This window comes from Abrus precatorius, unplaced genomic scaffold, assembly GCF_003935025.1.
Source record: "Abrus precatorius isolate BTA unplaced genomic scaffold, Abrus_2018 Scaffold4, whole genome shotgun sequence".
In the NCBI taxonomy this organism is placed as follows: domain Eukaryota; kingdom Viridiplantae; phylum Streptophyta; class Magnoliopsida; order Fabales; family Fabaceae; genus Abrus; species Abrus precatorius.
This window is the reverse complement of record NW_020874384.1, coordinates 13,658,783-13,678,857: the sequence shown is the minus strand read 5'-3', so window position 1 is coordinate 13,678,857 and position 20,075 is coordinate 13,658,783. Positions and strand designations below refer to the sequence as shown.

The following is a 20,075-nucleotide window of genomic DNA, read 5'->3' as shown; positions in this document are numbered from 1 at the left end:
AGACTTTACACTAAAGTTTTGGTCTCTGTTGTCATTTCCGTTTGTAATGGTGTCAACTTTTCACTAATGTGGCTAATATTGCTTAGATGGCGCTTATATGAACACTCATGCTCCCGTTACGTTGTTGGTTACATTTTATTTTTTTAACTTTATTATTTAAACCTTAAGTCAAGTGAATCTTTCATTTAAAATATTCATTGCACTAATGTTAATTTATACATAAAGATATTTTTCTAATATTCATAAATTAAACATTGAATAATATTTTCCAAGAAGTGATAAAACAGTAATTTACATATTAAGTGTTTGCCGAAATTTGAAAGAAATTATTATACGAACACCGATTTTAAATTAAATTACTAATTCGATTTTTTAAATATGTGATAATAAATTCATAAAAAATCAATAATAAGAAAATATAATTATTTTAATATTATTTAATTTGAAATTATTTTAACTTGAAATAGTTCTTAAAATTGTAATATTCAAATCAATATATAAAGTGAATTTGCATAGTACTAAATAAATATTTTAGTATTTTTATTAAATTATAACAATTTATCTATTAACAGTATGGTAAAAAGTATCATTAGAAATATTATTATTAACGAAGTTTGAATAAACAAACACATGCATTGTATCTAAGTACAAAATTTACTATCAATTTATGTTATTAATTTAAATTATTTTAGACACTTATATTATTTAATAATTTTTTATGCAACGTGAATTTCACTAATCCAACTATTAATTTGAAAATTTTCATCAAATAAATTAATTTTATAAAATTTGTATAAAAAAAAATAAGTACCTTGTCACGTTACATTATTTTAACAAACATTATATTTTTAAAATATAAATAAATATTAAATTTTTAATAACATGCTTATATATATATATATATATTGTGTAATATATACTTGATATACATAATTACAAAAATAATATAAAATGATTTAACAGTTAAATTGATCCATATTACCTCTTATAAAAAATAAAAAATAAAAATGACCATATTTAACACTTAGTATTAATAAATTTAACTCACCAAATATATATTACTTTAATAAAATAAATTACTTCAAAAATTAATAACTTAATAAGAGTAAAATAAGATGTCTACATTGATAACAACCTGCAGCTCCGATCAGCATCAAAATCTAATAGTCACATAATGGTGCAAGCTTGTGGATTTTCATCACTGAAACATTGGGTTGCCTTATGCAAAACTTCTGCTAAATCTCCTTCATAAGCTTGTCTAACACTGTCCATCCTTGGATCATAGTTTGGAATACTCCCAAAATAATCATAGCTAATTACCGTTTGACAATGCTCTTTTTTTTTGTTTCCATTGCCAAAGCAAAGACACTTGCATGATTTCTTTTTGCGGATATGGAGATTTTGCTTTGTGGAATTTGAGTTTGCATGAGTCCTTTTATTTTCATACTGCATTAGCCAAATTCAAATTTCAACAAACAACAATAAGATTCAATAATACATACTATATAACTTGATATAAGTGTTAGAAAGTCAAATGGTTGGGTGTAAAGAAAAAATAGTTATAATAATGTTATTTCAAAGGAGAAAAAGCCACTAGAATTTTTATTGGTTCTAACAAATTGACAAATATGAAAAACTTAACTACACAAACTAAGTTAGTTGTTAATTAAAAAATTGATAATAATTCTAACTAAAATGAATGATCTGAGTCTCATACACCTCTTTATTAATGTACTCCCCCTATTTCTATACATCGGATGATGAATAATTGTTCGGAAAAATAATTTTTACACACCAAACTAAACACAGCCATCAACTAAAAAACAGATAATTTCAAGGGACTAAATAGAACCAACATCAAAAGCAATTCGTCGACATATAGCAGCATCACACACAAAAATGAAATGACCCATTTGAATTTTTTGGGGTGCATGAGTACACCACATTTAGTTAAAGAAAGATGGTACCTGTACCCGAATAATTGTACTCAGGAGAAGCGAAGAGAACACTATCAGCTTGAAGAATCTTGTGGCGAAAAGCTTCAACTATTTGTGGATAAGTCCCTTGGTTCTCAAGATCAGTGTTCAACATGGGTAGCTCCGAAGTGTCTATGAACTCAATTTCAATTCCTTCTATTGCTCCTTTACTTAGCTCAATTGCTGCAACCATCATCATCCACCAAAGTCAACAAAATGACATAAATTCGTAAGCATATAAGATAAAGAAATATACAGCTAAAATAAAAAGAACAAAAAGAAAGAGAGAGAGAAAGGGATGGAACCAGCACGGATGAGGCCTGAATTGTATGAAGCTCTTCTGAGGGAACCAGAAAGCGCTGCCACTTTGATCACTGTTACCATTGTTGAAGTGTTTTTGTCTTGTCTGGTCTGGTCCTCTGAGATGGTGATTATATATGAATTATGATAAGATGGATGGCCATAAAATAATCTTTAGAAATTGGAATACAGTCCGTGACGTGTCATTTACAATTTCTCTTACACGTTTTAAAACAAACTATAGGCCCTAATTTGTGTTTCAAATTTTATGGGCTATTGGATACATAAAAATTAATTAATTGAAGTGTTTTTGTCTTGTCTGGTCTGGTCCTCTGAGATGGTGATTATATATGAATTATGTTAAGATAGATGGCCATAAAATAATCTCTAGAAATTGGAAAACAATCCGTGACGTTTCATTTACAATATCTCTTACAAGTTTTAAAACAAACTATGGCTTTTTTATTTAAATATTGTAAAATAAAAAATAATTTATTAAAATAGTGTATTTTTCAAACAATTTTCGTGTCTGGAATTGGGGCGCACACGTATCGCCAAAACGGCTGGGGAAACTACGTAGGAGCATTAGAGAGCGGTTCATTAGGAACCGCTCTCAGAAGTCCATGAAAGAGAGCGGTTCATTATGAACCGCTCTTAGAAGTTCTACGTTTCACAAGAACCGCTCTCAGAAGTCCTCTTAGAGAGCAGTTTATTTAGAACCGCTCTCTAATCTCGAGACAGTTTCGCCAAGACCGACGCGAAGCTGACCTTGTTTCACCAAATATAGAGCGAAACTTGTAAAAATAAATTCATCAATTACAATGAACGGTCATGGGAATTTCGCAACTGTTATGGCGAAAGTTATTTCGCCCAGCCCCATCTTCTTTTCTTCCCCCCTTCTCCTCCATTTCCACATTTGATTTTTCTGCTTCCCTTTCCGTCACTGGCCCTCGTATAGAGTTTATTCTTTTTGCTTTATTTGTAGTAAAAATTCTAAAGTTTTAAAGCATTTATCTGAGGTAATAATAATAATTATTATTATATTTATCTATTAATTTATAAATACCAGGTTTCGCCAAAAGATCTGCGTTAAAAACGTTTTCAGAGGAAAAATGGCGAAAGAGGAACTTGGCAGTGACTTCTGAGAGGAACCGCTCTCTAATTACCACTTCTGAGAGCGGTTATTCTTCAACTGCTCTCTTATGAGAACTTATGAGAGCGGTTCAGTTTGAACCGCTCTCTTTGAGGGACATTAGAGAGCGGTTACTAATGAACCGCTCTCTAATGTGTCTACTTTTGTTCCACAACGTAAATGGCGAAATTACCTTCAACTTTCGCCCTTCCTTTGGCGAAACTTGTTTTATAATATTAAAATAATAAGTTTTGCCAGCCGTTTTGGCGATACGTGTGCGCCCCAACCCCAGATAAAGACATTGTTTGAAAAATACACTATTTTGATAAATTGTTTTTTATTTTACAATATTTAAATAAAAAAGCCACAAACTATAGGCCCTAATTTGTGTTTCAAATTTTATGGGCTCTTAAAAAATGTTAGATCGTAAAAAGAAAAAGGTTTAAAGTTAATCTAAATTCATATTTTATACTTAACAGATTGTATCAGTTTGAATCTGATTAAAGAAAATTTCAGATGAATTGAATAAAAAAAATAAATTAAAGTCTCAATGGGTTAAGGGTGCAAATAAGGTTAAAATTTTATTTCAATAAATTATTCCACCAAAATTATTGAAATAAGTTTTAAAAAATTATAAGAGTCATAAATTATTTTTTTAATTATTCAAATCATTTCAAATATACACCCTTAATCTAGTGGACCCAATTAAGCTGACTCATTTTACTAGCTATAAAATTGTTAATTCTCTGCCGTTCAAAGGTAATTACCGGGGTTCTGCAGCTGTAGTCAAAGGTTCTAATTTTTTGTAACATTTCATGTAGCTAAAATAATGTATAAAAAATATTTTTTTGAAAGTGTGGATTTGATGCAGTTCAAAGCCAGGGAATCCAGTTTGAAATTCACAATGAATTTCAATCACGTCATATATTTTTTTTTAATTATAAGAATTTTATATAAAGATTTATTTTTTTAATTAATTATAAATTGTTAAATTATAATAATTTGAGTCCTTATTTTGTAACAATTGTTCTTGAAAGCACTTAAAAGGAAATTAAAAAAATAAAATTATATATATATATATATATATATATATATATATATATATATATATGTTTCAATGAATCTTGATTTTTGTTAACAGAGGGCTTCAAGATTTTTATTTACAAAACTTGAATAATTTTAACTTTAAACACCTACTCATAGAATGAAAAGAGTAGAGCATTAACATAGGGAGTAAAGCCTTAATTTTGGTAGCCAAATTAGTTTATTAAAAAATTTAAATTATTATTATATTAATTTTAAATATTTTATTATCAAATTAGTCCTTTTCATGAAATATTTTTGATGTGGCCGCTGTCACTGGTAAAGTAAGTGGCAAGAGTAAGAATTAAGGAGTTCTAGAGATGCTCATGTTGATGTTCTTAACACCCAACAAACGCTATCATCAAATCTTAGATTTAAATTAATGATTAATTTTAGTTCATTGGGAGTTTTGGAGATACTCTTTTGGGCTTAGTCCATCCAATTTACTAAAAAGGGAATAAATTTATCACCATATATGTAACAAAAAATTAAGAAATTAATTCATGGAGTAAAATACACACGATACAAGTATCTAAATTTTATATTTTTATACACTTTTTTCATATACATTGCCATTACAGGTAACAAGAGAACTAACACATTTTCAAACTTTTTATATGATCGTCAGTGTTGTCATGCACGTTTTGAATCACAATCTAAATCCATAGTTTACATTAACAATTTAAGGGCATTAGAGTAGCTTCAAGCTCAGCTTTTGCCATTAAGACTTTAGAGTAAATGCCTGCAAGGAAAGCATAACTTGCTTTAACTTATTTTGGCCTCTCCATCAATTAAGTGACCATCGTTAGTAAACTTTGGAGGGGATTGGAATGCATTAAGGAAAAATTGAGGTTTATTGACAAAATGAAGATGAAGATACACTCCAATTGGTGAAGATGGTAGTGTGCCCTTACTTTGCTAACCTAATAATTTATCTAAAAAAATGTTTTATTTATTTTTTATATTAATTTTTTTATAAGGATTTCATATAAATTTATTCAAACTAGACTTAAAACATCTTTTAGAAAATTCTACTGGTGCCTTCAAAAATTAATAGATTTAGATACATTTAATAGACAGATTAATGAAAAAATAACATTTATAAATTTATATTCCATATTATTATATGACATGCATTTTTTTTTGTTTAAAGTATTGTTTTTAATAGTTTAAAATTATATAATAATTCCAAGAATAATTTTAGAAATAATAAATTAAAACCCATGCCCTTTTAAAAAAATAGTGGTGTATATATATGAAAATATTTTTAAAAGTATAAAAATTATATACTTGTATTCTATCAACACATCTGTCCATAAAAAAATTTAGTTGCTGAATTAATTTCTTAAACATATTCTTTTGTCACTACTTTAGTCTTTCAAATATAAAAGAGAAAACTAAGAAGCAATAAATATAGGTAAAGACAGTCATGTAAGGTCTTGAAATAGCAAGGAATTACACCCAATAGGAGAAAATTCCAAAATGCTAGTTCTTAACTCTTATTCGTAAGAGTGGGTATGTCGCAACCGGGCGGTCGCAACGGTACGGTGAAAAACGTTTTTTAAAATGTATCAGAGGAGTCGCCACCAAAGTTTATTTTAAGAAAAACCTTGAAAAAACTTAAATATAATACGATCTTTAAAATCAAAAATGAGTTCGGAAGTCATTTACGTGTAGGGAAGGTATTAGCACCCTACAACGTCCGTTTAAAAACGGTTACCTAAAATTAATTGTGCAAATTCATTCTAATTTTGAAAAATATTTATTTAACCCCTAAACATTAATTATTTTATTTTAGAAGAAGAAATATTATTTATTGAAATATTATTTGGGTTATTTTAAAAATTATTTTGACTTGACGGGTTCGGTTCCCGCTCCTACGTATCCCCGGGTGCAATGGGAAACTCAAAGCCACGTAGTTCTATCTAAAAATTATGAAATTAGTTGATTAAAATTAGGTTTAGTAAAAGAAAATTTATTTTGAAATTAAAATTATTTTATAAAATTATAATATTTAGAATACAAGATAACGCAGTTATACATGTAATCTAAGAGAAACAATACAGAAAGTGAAGGGAGATCACACAACTATATTGCAAATCGTTAAAAAATATTTTATTCGTAAATCAAGTATTTGAATTTGAATTTTGATTATGAACAACGTTGAAAGAGAATTAAAGATAGCGTAAGCTATACGTTAATCTCTTATAATTTTTGAACAATCGAAGGCAATGTAAATCACATACCGATGTTAAAAAAAATGTATAATGTAATAAAAATGGAGAAATAATTTGTTATTTAATTTATCAAAATTAGAAATATGATTCAAGAAATTTTAAAATATGAAATTAATTTCATTTAATGAAATGAATAAATAAACTTGAATTGATTAAAAAAATATCTAATAAAAAAAAAATTAAAACTTTGTTGGATAAATTTATGTTATATAGAACCTAAAGTAACGTGGGTACACATAGATTCTAATAATTTATAACACGTAAAGGTAGAGTTGCTACACATTAACATTATAAATTATTATGTTAATAAAATAATTTTATTGATTGATTAGTAAAATAATGATTATAGGGAATACATTTTGATTAGTTATTAAAATAATTTTTCTAATTAATTAAAGATAACATATGATTCATGAATATTACCTAAAGCCTCGGTAACGTAGGTACACGTAGACTTTATCACTTTATAACACACAACGACGGAGAAGCTACACGTTAATATTATAAATTGATGCAATTATAATTTTTTATTATTATTGTAAATATATATATATATATATATATATATATATATATATATATATATAAAGAATTCATAATATAAGAAAAGATAAATCATAAATATAAAATTGAATCATCATCTACATTCTACAAATATACAAAATAAAGAGATAACAACTCTAAATGGTAACTAACAAACATAATAATTAAGACGTAAACAATGAGATAATATATAAAAAATTAGAGAGAATTTACTGCTAATGTTAGAATGAGATAAATTTTACAAATAATAAAAAAAAAATAACTCAAAGATTAAAAAGAAAATAATAATAATAATAATTATTATAAAAATTATATTGCACTTAATAAATTCTTACTTTTTATTATAACTATTCTAATTATTGTTACTAAAAAATGAAATCAATAAGTGGAATTAAGAACATTAATAAAACAAAAAATGAAATAAAATAAAAGATAAAATAATACTAAAGAATAAACTGTATGAATAAAATAAAATCTAGAATATAAATGATAATCCTAAATAATAATTTCTATTTTTTAGAAACTAAAAAAGAGCTAAATAGGAATAATAAAAAAAAAATAAAAAATGAATGATTGACAACAGAACAACAACAAACTAATTGGACCGAAATAGTAACGATAACAAAATGAAAAAAATAATAAAAATATTTTTCAGCATCCGAATGCATATTGCTTTCCATACATACAGAGTCAATTCATTTAATACATCCATAGGTACTGAACAAAATTTAAGGCATGAATCACGTTTCATTTTTGCAGGTTGCGTGCAACAGGCCCAGCGGCATAGATCAGCAAATTTCAAATCACTTTATATCAATGATAATAAAAAAATAATAAAATAAATAGCAAAAAAAAAAAAAATCTAAAAAAGCTGTAAAGTTTTATCGCATATTTAAATAATCATCTTCTTTCCCACTTGTGTTATATTTTGATACTTTTTCAACAAAACTAAAAGAAATGAGGAGCCCGTTTCATATTCTGAGAGAAAGAGAATACCTGGGCTACGGACGAAGATGCTAAAATGGCAGGAGTGGTAATCAATAGTGGTTTAATCGGTGGTCTATTACTTTCCTTCTCCGAAAAGAACCCCCTTCTCCCCCTCTGAAAAGCTTTTTTCTTTTTTTTTCTTTTAAAGATTTTTGCCGCTCTTTGAGTTTCTTTCTCGTTTTTTTTTTTTGAAAGCTCCTCCTCCAAAAATCCTTCACAGAGACTTGTTGCCTCTCCTCCGAAAATCTTTGAAAATTTTATCTCTTCTTGCTAAGATTTTTTGGCTTTCTTTTTTCCCTCTCCTTTTGAAAAATCTTACCGCTCTCTTAAGTTTTCGTTTATGAAAAGTCGTCCCCCCTCCCAGATTTCTTGCTTATGTATTTATATTGGTCATTTTTAGAGTTTAACATGGAGACAAAATTTTGAAGCTTTCCCTTTCTTACATATGGACTTTAGTCTGGGAGCTGGGTGTAAGCCTGCTTGATGCAGGATTTCCGTTTTTGGGACCAAATCTCTTTTTTCAAAATTTTCTATTTTTCTGTAAAATAATTTTATTTTATTTTTATAAATTAAAATAAAAAAAATAAAAAAAATTGGAAACCATTCCGGAAATACAAAAATTGGTATTCACAGGGTATGAGAAATCAACCAACGATCTTGTGTCAAGTTTGAACTAAAACATATTCTGAATAAATATAGGACAACGATAATATTAATGATTTTTAGGATGATCATCTATGAATTAAAATCCTGAGTTAGATGAAGTAAAAAGAATAAATTGTTTTTTTTTTCTAATAAATTTTAGAAACTTAACTGCAAAAATAATATAATAAAAAAAGAACCAATAAAATATAAGAATCTTATTGTCAAACAATAAAGACATTTTAAATTTTAATAGAACCAAAGGAACCAATAAAACAATTTAACATAAAAATGTTGAATTATGCATACGTTTTATTTATTCATTTCTTAGATATGAATGATGTCATCTTTTACCTCGTCATCCCATAAAAGGGTCAAGATAAAAAATTATACAGCAAGAGAAACAATTCTAAGTTCAGCCCTCAAGGTTAAGGAAAAAAAAAGTTTAGCATTATAAAATTTAAGAACTTGGACGGTTATGATGTTAATTAGTCATGTGGGCATGAGAATCATGTTAGTAAATAAATATCAAGCATTTCAGCTGATGTAAGATTAAATCCATATAAAAGTTAGGCATTTAGCGAAACCAAAATAATTCAAATGGGAAAAACATGCCAAGGATTCTCAAATAACTGAAAATGTTTCACTAGAGTTTCTTACTGAATTTCCGTCAAGGATACGTTGATAATGCTTAATGTGAAGAGGAAGATAAAGTTGATAACGCTTACTGTGATTTCTGACAAATGGGAATTGGAGCATGCGTAATTTTGAACGTGCGGTTCATCTTGTTAGTTTCCCGGAATTCAAAAATCGTGTGAGCAATCTTTCCCCAGTCTTCTCCATTTGGTTGCTGACAACGTTGTATGAGCATTGGACAGTTGCCTCGAATTTCGAAGTTTGAAATGGATTGGGGCAGACCCTCCTCTGGTAAGCATTGGAGGCTGGGACAGTCATCAATAATCAATGACTTGAGAGAGGAGAGGTGGCAGAGACCCTTGGAGTTCAGTTTTTTAAGATTTGGACAATCATGGATTTCTAGAGAAGTAACAGAGAGTGGCAGCAACCCTTCATCAGGAAAAGACTCCACATCCACTCCTCCAATAGACAAGGTTTCTAGAGAGGTGTTGTTGGCTTCCAAAGCCCCTCTTAGTGAGGCCATTATTTGGGGGCAATTATAGAGACTTAGATATTTGAAACTGGATGACAAACCTCCATCAGGCAATGATTTTAATTGAGGGCAGTCACTAATATTCAGCCTCTGTAGATGATTGTGAGCGTGCTCCTGTGAAATCATTTGTAGATTATGCAACTCGAGACTAAGATTATAGAGTTTTGGGAAGAGATCAAGCGGAAAGGTCGTTAGAGAGTCACAGCTACGCTCGATTGACAAATTTACAAGGGAATTGTGGCAATGGTGAATGGGAAAATTCACATTTGGGCAATCATAAAGGACCAAATATTCAAGAGAGGCATCAGATATGGTGGGTCCAATCCTTTCAAGCAGCGATCCTTGCATGAAGCTTCCATCGATGGAAAGTTTTTTCAAAGTAAATAGGTTATAATCCATTTGCACCTTTCCACTACTTAATACCGTTAATTCTTGAATGACTGGAGCCCGTGGAAGAGTAGCCACAAGCTGTTCGCAGGAGGTAATATATAGTCTCATCAAACATGGAAGTTGCTCTGGCAACTGCTCCTTCAGCTTAGGACAATTCTTTATGGAAAGCTTTCGAAGACGTGGAAAAGCACCCGTCACATTTTTACATTCCCATTTCTCCAGTTTCCCCATATCTTCAAGGACTAAGATTTCCAAGAAAGGCAACAGTCCAAAGGAAGGCAACAAAGCAGAGTTTTTACAGTTGCTCAACTTTAATGACACCAAATTCCACAATGAGTTATCTCCAAACCAGCTTGGGAATTTTGTTCCGCCATAGTTCCTGATTAATAGCTTTTTCAAGTATTTGGAAGGTTGTAGCTCCTCCAGTACATCATTTTCTTTCTCTGAAACATCATCATTCGCACTCCATTTTAACCCCAGCGTCACAAGGTGAGTTTTACTCTTAAAATTTGCTTTTGATACATCCGAGGGATTCACAATATTCTGCATCCCTGAAATGATCAAGCCTCCACGAAGATTGAGTTTTTCTAGGTCCTGGATATTGAAATTGCTGCCGTAGTCCAGACAAAACGAACTCATCAATACTTGAAGATTCTCTAATTCCCCCAAATGCTTTGGCATCTTTCTCAACTCAGTTTGTCTTAAATCGAGGTGACGCAATTTAGTGAGTTTATGCAAATTCAAGGGCAGCTCTTCCAATGATTCACAAGAATGCAGCTTCAGTATTTGTAAGTTATAGAGCGAACAAGTTGAATCAGGAAGCTTCGTTATTTTGGTATGAGAAAGGTCTAGAGAACGAAGATGTTTAAGATTGCATATAGAGTCAGGCACCTCTGTAAGACTCCTTTCTTCCGAAAAAGATAAGACACGTAGGAACCTGAACTTTGAGAACAAAACATCCATCGACATCGTACATTTCCATAAAGAAACATAACATGCATTCTTTCGTAAAGGTAGAAATGTACGTAACCTAGGTTCATGCAAACCCTTAAACCCACGGAAATGTTCAATGCCGCGACTTACAAATGAGAAATGACGCGTCTTCTCACATATAGTTGTTGCTTCTTTAACTTCTAATCCGATACAAGAATACCCGCTAACATAATTGGCCAGGTCATTGAGAAGGTCGTGCATGACATAACACGTTGTTGTATTGTCCCTACTTCTTTGAGATTTTTGAAAAAAGGACCTTGATAACATATCATCAAAGTACTGTGCGCCAACTTCTTCCATACTCTTACTCTGTTGGGAGCATTGGAGAAAGTTTTCAGCCATCCATAACAGAATAAGATCCTCCTTGTCAAACTCGTAATCTTTTGGGAACAAAGCACAAAAAGCAAAGCATCTCTTGAGAGCAGAGGGAAGGTGGTGATAGCTCAACAACAAAGCTGGGATAATATTGTTATGTTCTTCTGGTAAGTTCCATATCTCGCTAGTCAATATGCTTTCCCATTCCGAAACCGACGATTTCGTGTGTAAGAGACTTCCAATTGTTTTCAAGGCTAGAGGCAGTCCTTTGCATTTTTCAACCAACTTGATACCTATCTCCTTAAACTCGGGATCCAATTGAGAATTTTCATCAATGGCTGCATGTTTAGCAAGCACTTTCCAACAATGATCTTCTTGCAGTTGCTTCAGGTGATGTACTTCATTTGACTGCATGGCTAAAGCAACTTTCTCACTGCGTGTCGTCACAAGAATTTTGCTTTCTTTTGCCCCGTAATTAAGAGGAGTTTGCAAAGCTTCCCACAGGTCTCGTTTTTCGTTCCAAACGTCATCCAAAATGACAAGAAGTCTCTTCCCTTCCAAATTTTCTTTCAATCTCCCATGAACCATTTCTAGGTCTCTACTGTCATCTGTTGACTTTGTGATTGCCTCAAGAATTGCTTTTGATAGCTTGAAAACATCAAATTCATCTGAAACACAGACCCAAGCTTTGACATCAAATTTAGCCTCCTCCACCTTTGAGTCATTGTATACATGTTGGGCAAGCATGGTCTTACCCATCCCGCCCATACCCACAACAGAAAGTATTGAGGGATGGTTACCACTCCCACTGTCAGATATCATCCAATTAAGGATAATTTCTTTGTCATAATCTCTTCCATAAATAACACTTCCACCCACCAAAGATGTTGAAGCCAATTTTTTTGCCGCTTTACTACCTGATCCAAGACAATAATCTCTAGTTTCTTTCAAACCTAGATCATCCTTTTGGTTTGCAAGATACTCTAGTTTTTCAAGGATTTGTTTCATCCTGGATTCAATTTTCTTATCGAATGAACTGACTGAATAAGCCTTGAAACATGTCCATACCTTGCAAGTACAGGTTTGAGATTGAGATTCAGAATCAGCTTCCAATTCACATTTGGAGACTTGATAGTCTATTTCATCCAAGAGATCCTCTGCATCAAGCACAGCTTCATTGACATCAACAAGCCATGCTTTCACAGCAGCTTTGGCAGCATCTCTGACAACAGTGACCTGCTTTTGTTCTGCATCATCTACCAGAGCATTGATGCACACCAGCTTGAGCTTCAACCTTTTCAGCAGTTCCTCGTCAAGTTTTCTTCTTCGAAAGTACCCCAAAACTTGACCAGAAGTCAGCTTGTCAACTGCTGCCTGAATGAAAGCAGAAAGAAGAGCACCACCAATCAATTCCAATGCCATGCTATTGATATGATAAGGGAGTTATTGAATCGGAAAAAAGAAAGGATCAAAATCTGAAGTGCAGAGTTAAAACTGATCATATGAGTAATGCCCTAATAAGATATGAGTAAAGGTGTATATAACATTAGTTACGTTTTAAAAAATACATTTATTTTTCATGATCAAAGAAATCAGAAATTAAGTTAAGAAGAAAAAAATTTACTAAACTAAATTATTCTTTTAACGTCAAAACATATTCTCAAAGCTTTTTATGATAAAATATATGTACATAATAAAATATTTTCTCAACCTTCTCTTACCCTTGCACGCAGCACACCAGATGTATGGATGCATACACCAGATGAGAGAGAAAAAAATTGTCAAGATTTTGAAGAAAATATTATTTACAGAGCAGTTGCATACTGCTTAAGATAATCACTACACTTAAGAAGGGGAACCATACAATTAACGTCCTGAAATTAAAAGAAAAATTCTTTTAATTATACTTAATTGGGATAAATTTATTTAATTAAAATTTAATTGAAATTAGGATTTGCAAATAATTATAGCTAGTCAGTTTTTTTTTGTACATTCAACAAATATTATTAATTAATATATTTTTAAAAGAAAAAAAAAATTAAAGGTATATCATATGCTAATTTTAAAAAAGTCTATTTATTGATTTTAAAGCCATGCAAAATAAACTCAATTTTTTTTACCAACCATTTAGTGTTGGGTTAAAGTGTAAAATCATCAAAGTTGTACATTCACATGAAGAAAGAAAATATAAAAAATAATATAAATAGAAAATTTTATTTTGTATTTACTTATCATAATAACATGTTATTTTTGAGTTATACCTTACGTTTGCGGATTCAAATTTTCTTCATATGTGAATTGAATATCTAATTCTTTATTCACTCAAATTATTTTAAATTTACTTAAATAAATAGATTTATTACTCAAACGAGTCATGAATAGCTTGATTAAATATAAAAGCCTTTTAAGTGAGATTATATTGGTATAATTAGCTTAAATAAGCTATTATTTTAAGCTAATTATACTTTATTTAAGTGAATGAATTACTTCAATGAATATTAATAATCTTAAGCAAAAATAGAATAAAGAGCAAATATTAAGATATAGGTTTTCACTTAAGTAAGGATATATTTGTTTAAGCAAAACACTAACTGCTTAAGTGAATAACAATTACTTCAAACAAAAATTGGACAAAGAGTAAACTTTGTTAAGCTAAATAAGTCGCTGAAATGAGTCATAATTTACTTAAGTGAGACTGAAATAATTTAAGTAATTTATCAACAAAGAGTAATTTCTTAAGAACTTTGACCAACTTCAAGTTTTTGCCTTTTTCTCTGGAGATAAATTTTTTTAAGACACATTTCTACAACAACCCCAACAATAGAAATAGCATGATTAAGAAGGATGAGAAAAGGATGCATGAACAATTCTCACCATTATGACACTTTAACATATTCGCTCAAGTTAAAAATTATTTACTTATTATTTCTAACTTATTAAACTATTTGCTAATTATTTATTAATTATTTCTAACCTATTGAACCAAGCTAATCACAAAACCATTTAGTAGCAATCTCTAACCTATTAAACCAAACTGACCACAAACCAACAATAAAAAACATAAAAAGGAAGAGCGAATGAAATCAATGAAAAAAGATTGGAAGAGAAATCAAAGTGTTGCGCTTTTCATTTGAAGCAAATTTTGTGTTCCTTTAGCAATGTTTTTTTTTTTTTAAGTGAATATTTGTTTAAGCAAATAAGCATATTAAGCGACAATAAATTACCTTAAATAAATATAATTATCGCTTAACGATTAAGTGAAGACTTAAAAAGCAATAAATATAGGCAAAGACACTCACGTAAGGTCTAGAAATAGTAAGGAATTACACCCAATAGGAGGAAATTCCAAAATGCTAGTTCGTAACTCATAAGAGTGAGCATGAGAAGCCAACCAACGATCTTGTGTCAAGTTTGAACTAAAACATGTTCTGAATAAATACACGACAATGATTATATTAATATATAATACCTTCTATAAAATTAGTTAAAGATATATTATAATTAAAAATATTGTAACTTGTCGGGCAAAGGTAGATATGGGAAGTGAAGAGAAACAAAAAAATCATGGTTTTTAGGATGATCATCTGTGAATTAAAATCCTGAGTTAGATGAGAAAAAAGAATAAATTATTTTTTTTTCTGATAAATTTTAGAAACTTAACTGCAAAAATAATATCACAAATAGGAACCAATAAAATATAAGAATCTGGTAATTTATTTTCAAACAATAAGGAATTTTTAAAATTTTAATAGAACTAAAGGAACCAATAAAATAATTTAACATGGAAATGTTGAATTATGCATCCGTTTTATTAATTCATTTCTTATACATGAATGATGTCATCTTTTACCTCATCATCCAATAAAGGGGTCAAAAGAAAAAATTACACAGCAAGAGAGGCAATTCTAAGCCCTCGAAGCTTAGCATTATAAAACTTTGACGGTTATGATATTAATTAATCACGTGGGTATATGAGAATCATGTTAGTAAATAAATATCAAGCATTTCAGTTCATGTAAGATTAAATCCATATCTTAAAAGCAAGACTGAAAAAGATGAAAACTATTTTACAATACCAATTCAAACTACTTATGTGAGTGCTTTTGGTTTGATTCTTTGAATAAATGACATCATGATAATAAATGAAAACAGTTCTTTTAACTTCTGTGTTTTAGTCTTTCATAATGTAACATATTAAATTCCATATTGTTTAACATAGAATTTCTTCACATAGAAGTAGAATTTAGGGTTTAAAATTACTTTTACTAAACCTTTGCAATATAAGAAGTATCGAACAACTATCTCTTTGGAATTCAACTCTTCAAATTATTAAACAGTATACAAAAAACAGGTTATCAATGACACAATAATTTTTGGTACAGAATTGGGAACAAATCTGAAATATCTTGTGCAATACATAACATCTACACCCATGAAGCAAATATGAGTTCAGAAAGTTTGAGGACTGAGGTTTCCAGGTAAGCAAATTGGAATAACAGAAGTCTTAGAGATGACAAGAGTCCAAGACAACAACACATTGGATAATGAATTATCTCGAAAGCCCAAACTAATCGGGAAATCCAGTACCACAATAGTTCATGATTGACAACTCTTTCCATCTGAGCCCATAGAACCAAACTATCGCACACTATGTTTCTTAGCCTATTTCTGCACTAAAAAGTTTTTTTCTTTTGTTGATAATGCTTAATGGGAAGAAGAAGATAAAGTTGATAACGCTTACTGTGATTTCTGACAAATGGGAATTGGGGCATGCGTAATTTTGAAAGTGCGGTTCATCTTGTTCGTTTCCTCGGAATCACTAAATCTTGTATGTGAGCAATCTTTCCCCAGTCTTCTCCATTTGGTTGCTGACAACGTTGTATGAGCATTGGACAGTTGCCTCGAATTTCGAAGGTTGAAATGGATCGGGGCAGACCCTCCTCTGGTAAGCATTGGAGGCTGGGACAGTCATCAATAATCAATGACTTGAGAGGCGAGAGGTGGCAGAGACCCTTGTAGTTCAGTTTTTTAAGATTTGGACAATCATGGATTTCTAGAGAAGTAACAGAGAGCGGCAGCAACCCTTCATCGGGAAAAGACTCCACATCCACTTCTCCAATAGACAAGATTTCTAGACAGGTGTTGTTGGCTTCCAAAGCCCCTCTTAGTGAGGGCATTATTTGGTAGCAATTCCAGAGTCTTAGATATTTGAAACTGGATGACAAACCTCCATCAGGCAATGATTTTAATTGAGGGCACTCACTAATATTCAGAATCTGTAGATGATTGTGAGCGTGCTCCTGTGAAATCATCTGTAGATTATAAAACTCGAGACTAAGAGAATAGAGTTTTGGGAAGAGATCAAGCGGAAAGGTGCTTAGAGAGTCACAGCTACCCCTGATTGACAAATATACAAGGGAATTGTGGCAACGGTGGATGGGAAAATTCAAATTTGGGCAATTATGAAGGGCCAACGATTCAAGAGAGGCATCAGATATGGTGGGTCCAATCCTTTCAAGCAGCGATCCTTGCATGAAGCTTCCATAGATGATGAGTTTTTTCAAAGTAGATGGGTTATAATACATTTGCATCTTTCCACAACCCCATAGCGATAATTCTTGAATGACTGGAGCCCTAGGAAGAGCAGCCACAAGCTCTTCGCAGGATGTAATATTTAGTTTCATCAAACAAGGAAGTTGCTCTGGCAAGTGCTCCTTCAGCTTCGGACATTTCTCTATGGAAAGCTCTCGAAGACGTGGAAAAGCATCCGTCACAGTTTTACATTCCCATTTCTCCAGTTTCCGCATATCTTCAAGGACTAAGATTTCCAAGAAAGGCAACAGTCCAAGCGAAGGCAACAAAGCAAAGCTTTTACATTTGCTCAACTTTAATGACACCATATTATTCCACAACGAGTTATCTCCAAACCAGCTTGGCAATTTTGTTCCGCCATAGTTCTCCACTAATAGCCCTTTCAAGTATTTGGAAGGTTGTAGTTCCTCCAGTACATCATTTTCTTTCTCTGAAACATCATTATTCTCAATCCATTTTAACTCCAGCCTCAAAAGGTGAGTTTTACTCTTGAAATTTGCTTTTGATACATCCGAGGGATTCACAATATTCTGCATCCCTGAAATGATCAAGTCTCCACGAAGATTGAGTTTTTCTAGGTCCTGGATATTGAAATTGCTGCCATTGTCCACACAAAAAGAACTCATCAATACTTGAAGATTCTCTAATTCCCCCAAATGCTTTGGCATCTTTCTCAACTTAGTTTTTATTAAATCGAGGTGACGCAATTTTGTGAGTTTATGCAAATTCAAGGGCAGCTCTTCCAATGATTCACAAGAATGCAGCTTCAGTATTTGTAAGTTATAGAGAGAACAAGTTGAATCAGGAAGCTTTGTTATTTTGGTATGAGAAAGGTCTAGAGAACGAAGATGTTTAAGATTGCATATAGAGTCAGGCACCTCTGTAAGACTCCCTTCTTTCAAAAAAGATAAGACACGTAGGAACCTGAACTTTGAGAACAAATTATCTATCGACATCGTACTTTTCCATGAAGAAACATAATATGCATTCTTTGGTAAAGGTAGAAATGTACGTAACCTAGGTTCATGCAAACCCTTAAACCCGTGAAAATGTTCAATGCGGTAACTTACAAATGAGAAATGACGTGTCTTTTCAGATATAGTTGGTGCTTCTTTCGCTTCTAATCTGATACAAGAATCCCCGCTAACATAATTTGCCAGGTCATTGAGAAGGTCGTGCATGACATAACACGTTGTTGTATTGGACCTACTTCTTTGGGTTTGTTGAAAAAAGGACCTTGATAACAGATCATCAAAGTACTGTGCGCCAACTTCTTCCATACTCTTACTCTGTTGGTGGCATTGGAGAAAGTTTTCAGCCATCCATAACAGAATAAGATCCTCCTTGTCAAACTCGTAATCTTTTGGGAACAAACTACAAAAAGCAAAGCATCTCTTGAGAGCAGAGGGAAGGTGGTGATAGCTCAACAACAAAGCTGGGATAATATTGTTATGTTCTTCTGGTAAGCTCCATATCTCGCTTGTCAGTACACTTTCCCATTCCGAAACCGACGATTTTGTGTGTAAGAGACTTCCAATTGTTTTCAAGGCTAGAGGCAGTCCTTTGCATTTTTCAACCAACTTCATACCTATCTCCTTAAACTCGGGATCCAATTGAGAATTTTCATCAATGAATGCATGTCTAGCAAGCACTTTCCAGCAATGATCTTCTTGTATTTGCTTTAGGTGATGTACTTCATTTGACTGCATGGCTAAAGCAACTTTCTCACTGCGTGTCGTCACAAGAATTTTGCTTTCTTTTGCCCCGTAATTAAGAGGAGTTTGCAAAGCTTCCCACAGGTCTCGTTTTTCGTTCCAAACGTCATCCAAAATGACAAGAAATCTCTTCCCTTCCAAATTTTCTTTCAATCTTCCATGAACCATTTCTAGGTCTCCACTGTCATCTTTTGACTTTGTGATTGCCTCAAGAATTGCTTTTGATAGCTTGAAAACATCAAATTCATCTGAAACACAGACCCAAGCTTTGATATCAAATTTAGCCTCCTCCACCTTTGAGTCATTGTATACATGTTGGGCAAGCATGGTCTTACCCATCCCGCCCATACCCACAACAGAAAGTATTGAGGGATGGTTACCACTCCCACTGTCAGATATCATCCAATTAAGGATAATTTCTTTGTCATAATCTCTTCCATAAATAACACTTCCACCCACCAAAGATGTTGAAGCCAATTTTTTTGACCCTTTACTACCTGATCCAACGCCAGAATCTCTAGCCTCTTTCAAACCTAGATCATCCTTTTGGTTTGCAAGATACTCTAGTTTTTCAAGGATTTGTTTCATCCTGGTTTCAATTTTCTTATCGAATGAACTGACAGAATAAGCCTTGAAACGTGTCCATACCTTGCAAGTACAGGTTTGAGATTGAGATTCAGAATCAGCTTCCAATTCACATTTGGAGATTTGATAGTCTATTTCATCCAAGAGATCCTCTGCATCAAGAACAGCTTCATTGACATCAACAAGCCATGCTTTGACAGCAACTTTGGCAGCATCTCTGACTACAGTGACCTGCTTTTGTTCTGCATCATCTACCAGAGCATTGATGCACAGTAGCTTGAGCTTCAGTCTGTTCAGCAGTTCCTCGTCAAGTTTTCTTCTTCGAAAGTACTCCAAAACTTGACCAGAAGTCAGCTTGTTAACTGCTGCCTGAATGAAAGCAGAAAGAAGAGCACCACCAATTAATTCCAATGCCAT

General features: G+C 31.8%; 2 protein-coding genes across 2 annotated transcripts; both read right to left on the bottom strand.

The window, feature by feature from the left end:
* Positions 1–9,624: 9,624 nt before the first annotated feature.
* LOC113866155 (putative disease resistance RPP13-like protein 1) lies at positions 9,625–13,188 on the bottom strand. Its single transcript, XM_027501040.1, has one exon. The coding sequence runs from the start codon at positions 13,186–13,188 to the stop codon at positions 9,625–9,627; it is 3,564 nt and encodes a 1,187-aa protein (XP_027356841.1).
* Positions 13,189–16,559: 3,371 nt separating this feature from the next.
* LOC113866154 (putative disease resistance RPP13-like protein 1) lies at positions 16,560–20,075 on the bottom strand. Its single transcript, XM_027501039.1, has one exon. It carries the CDS (start codon positions 20,073–20,075, stop codon positions 16,560–16,562), a length of 3,516 nt encoding a protein of 1,171 aa, XP_027356840.1.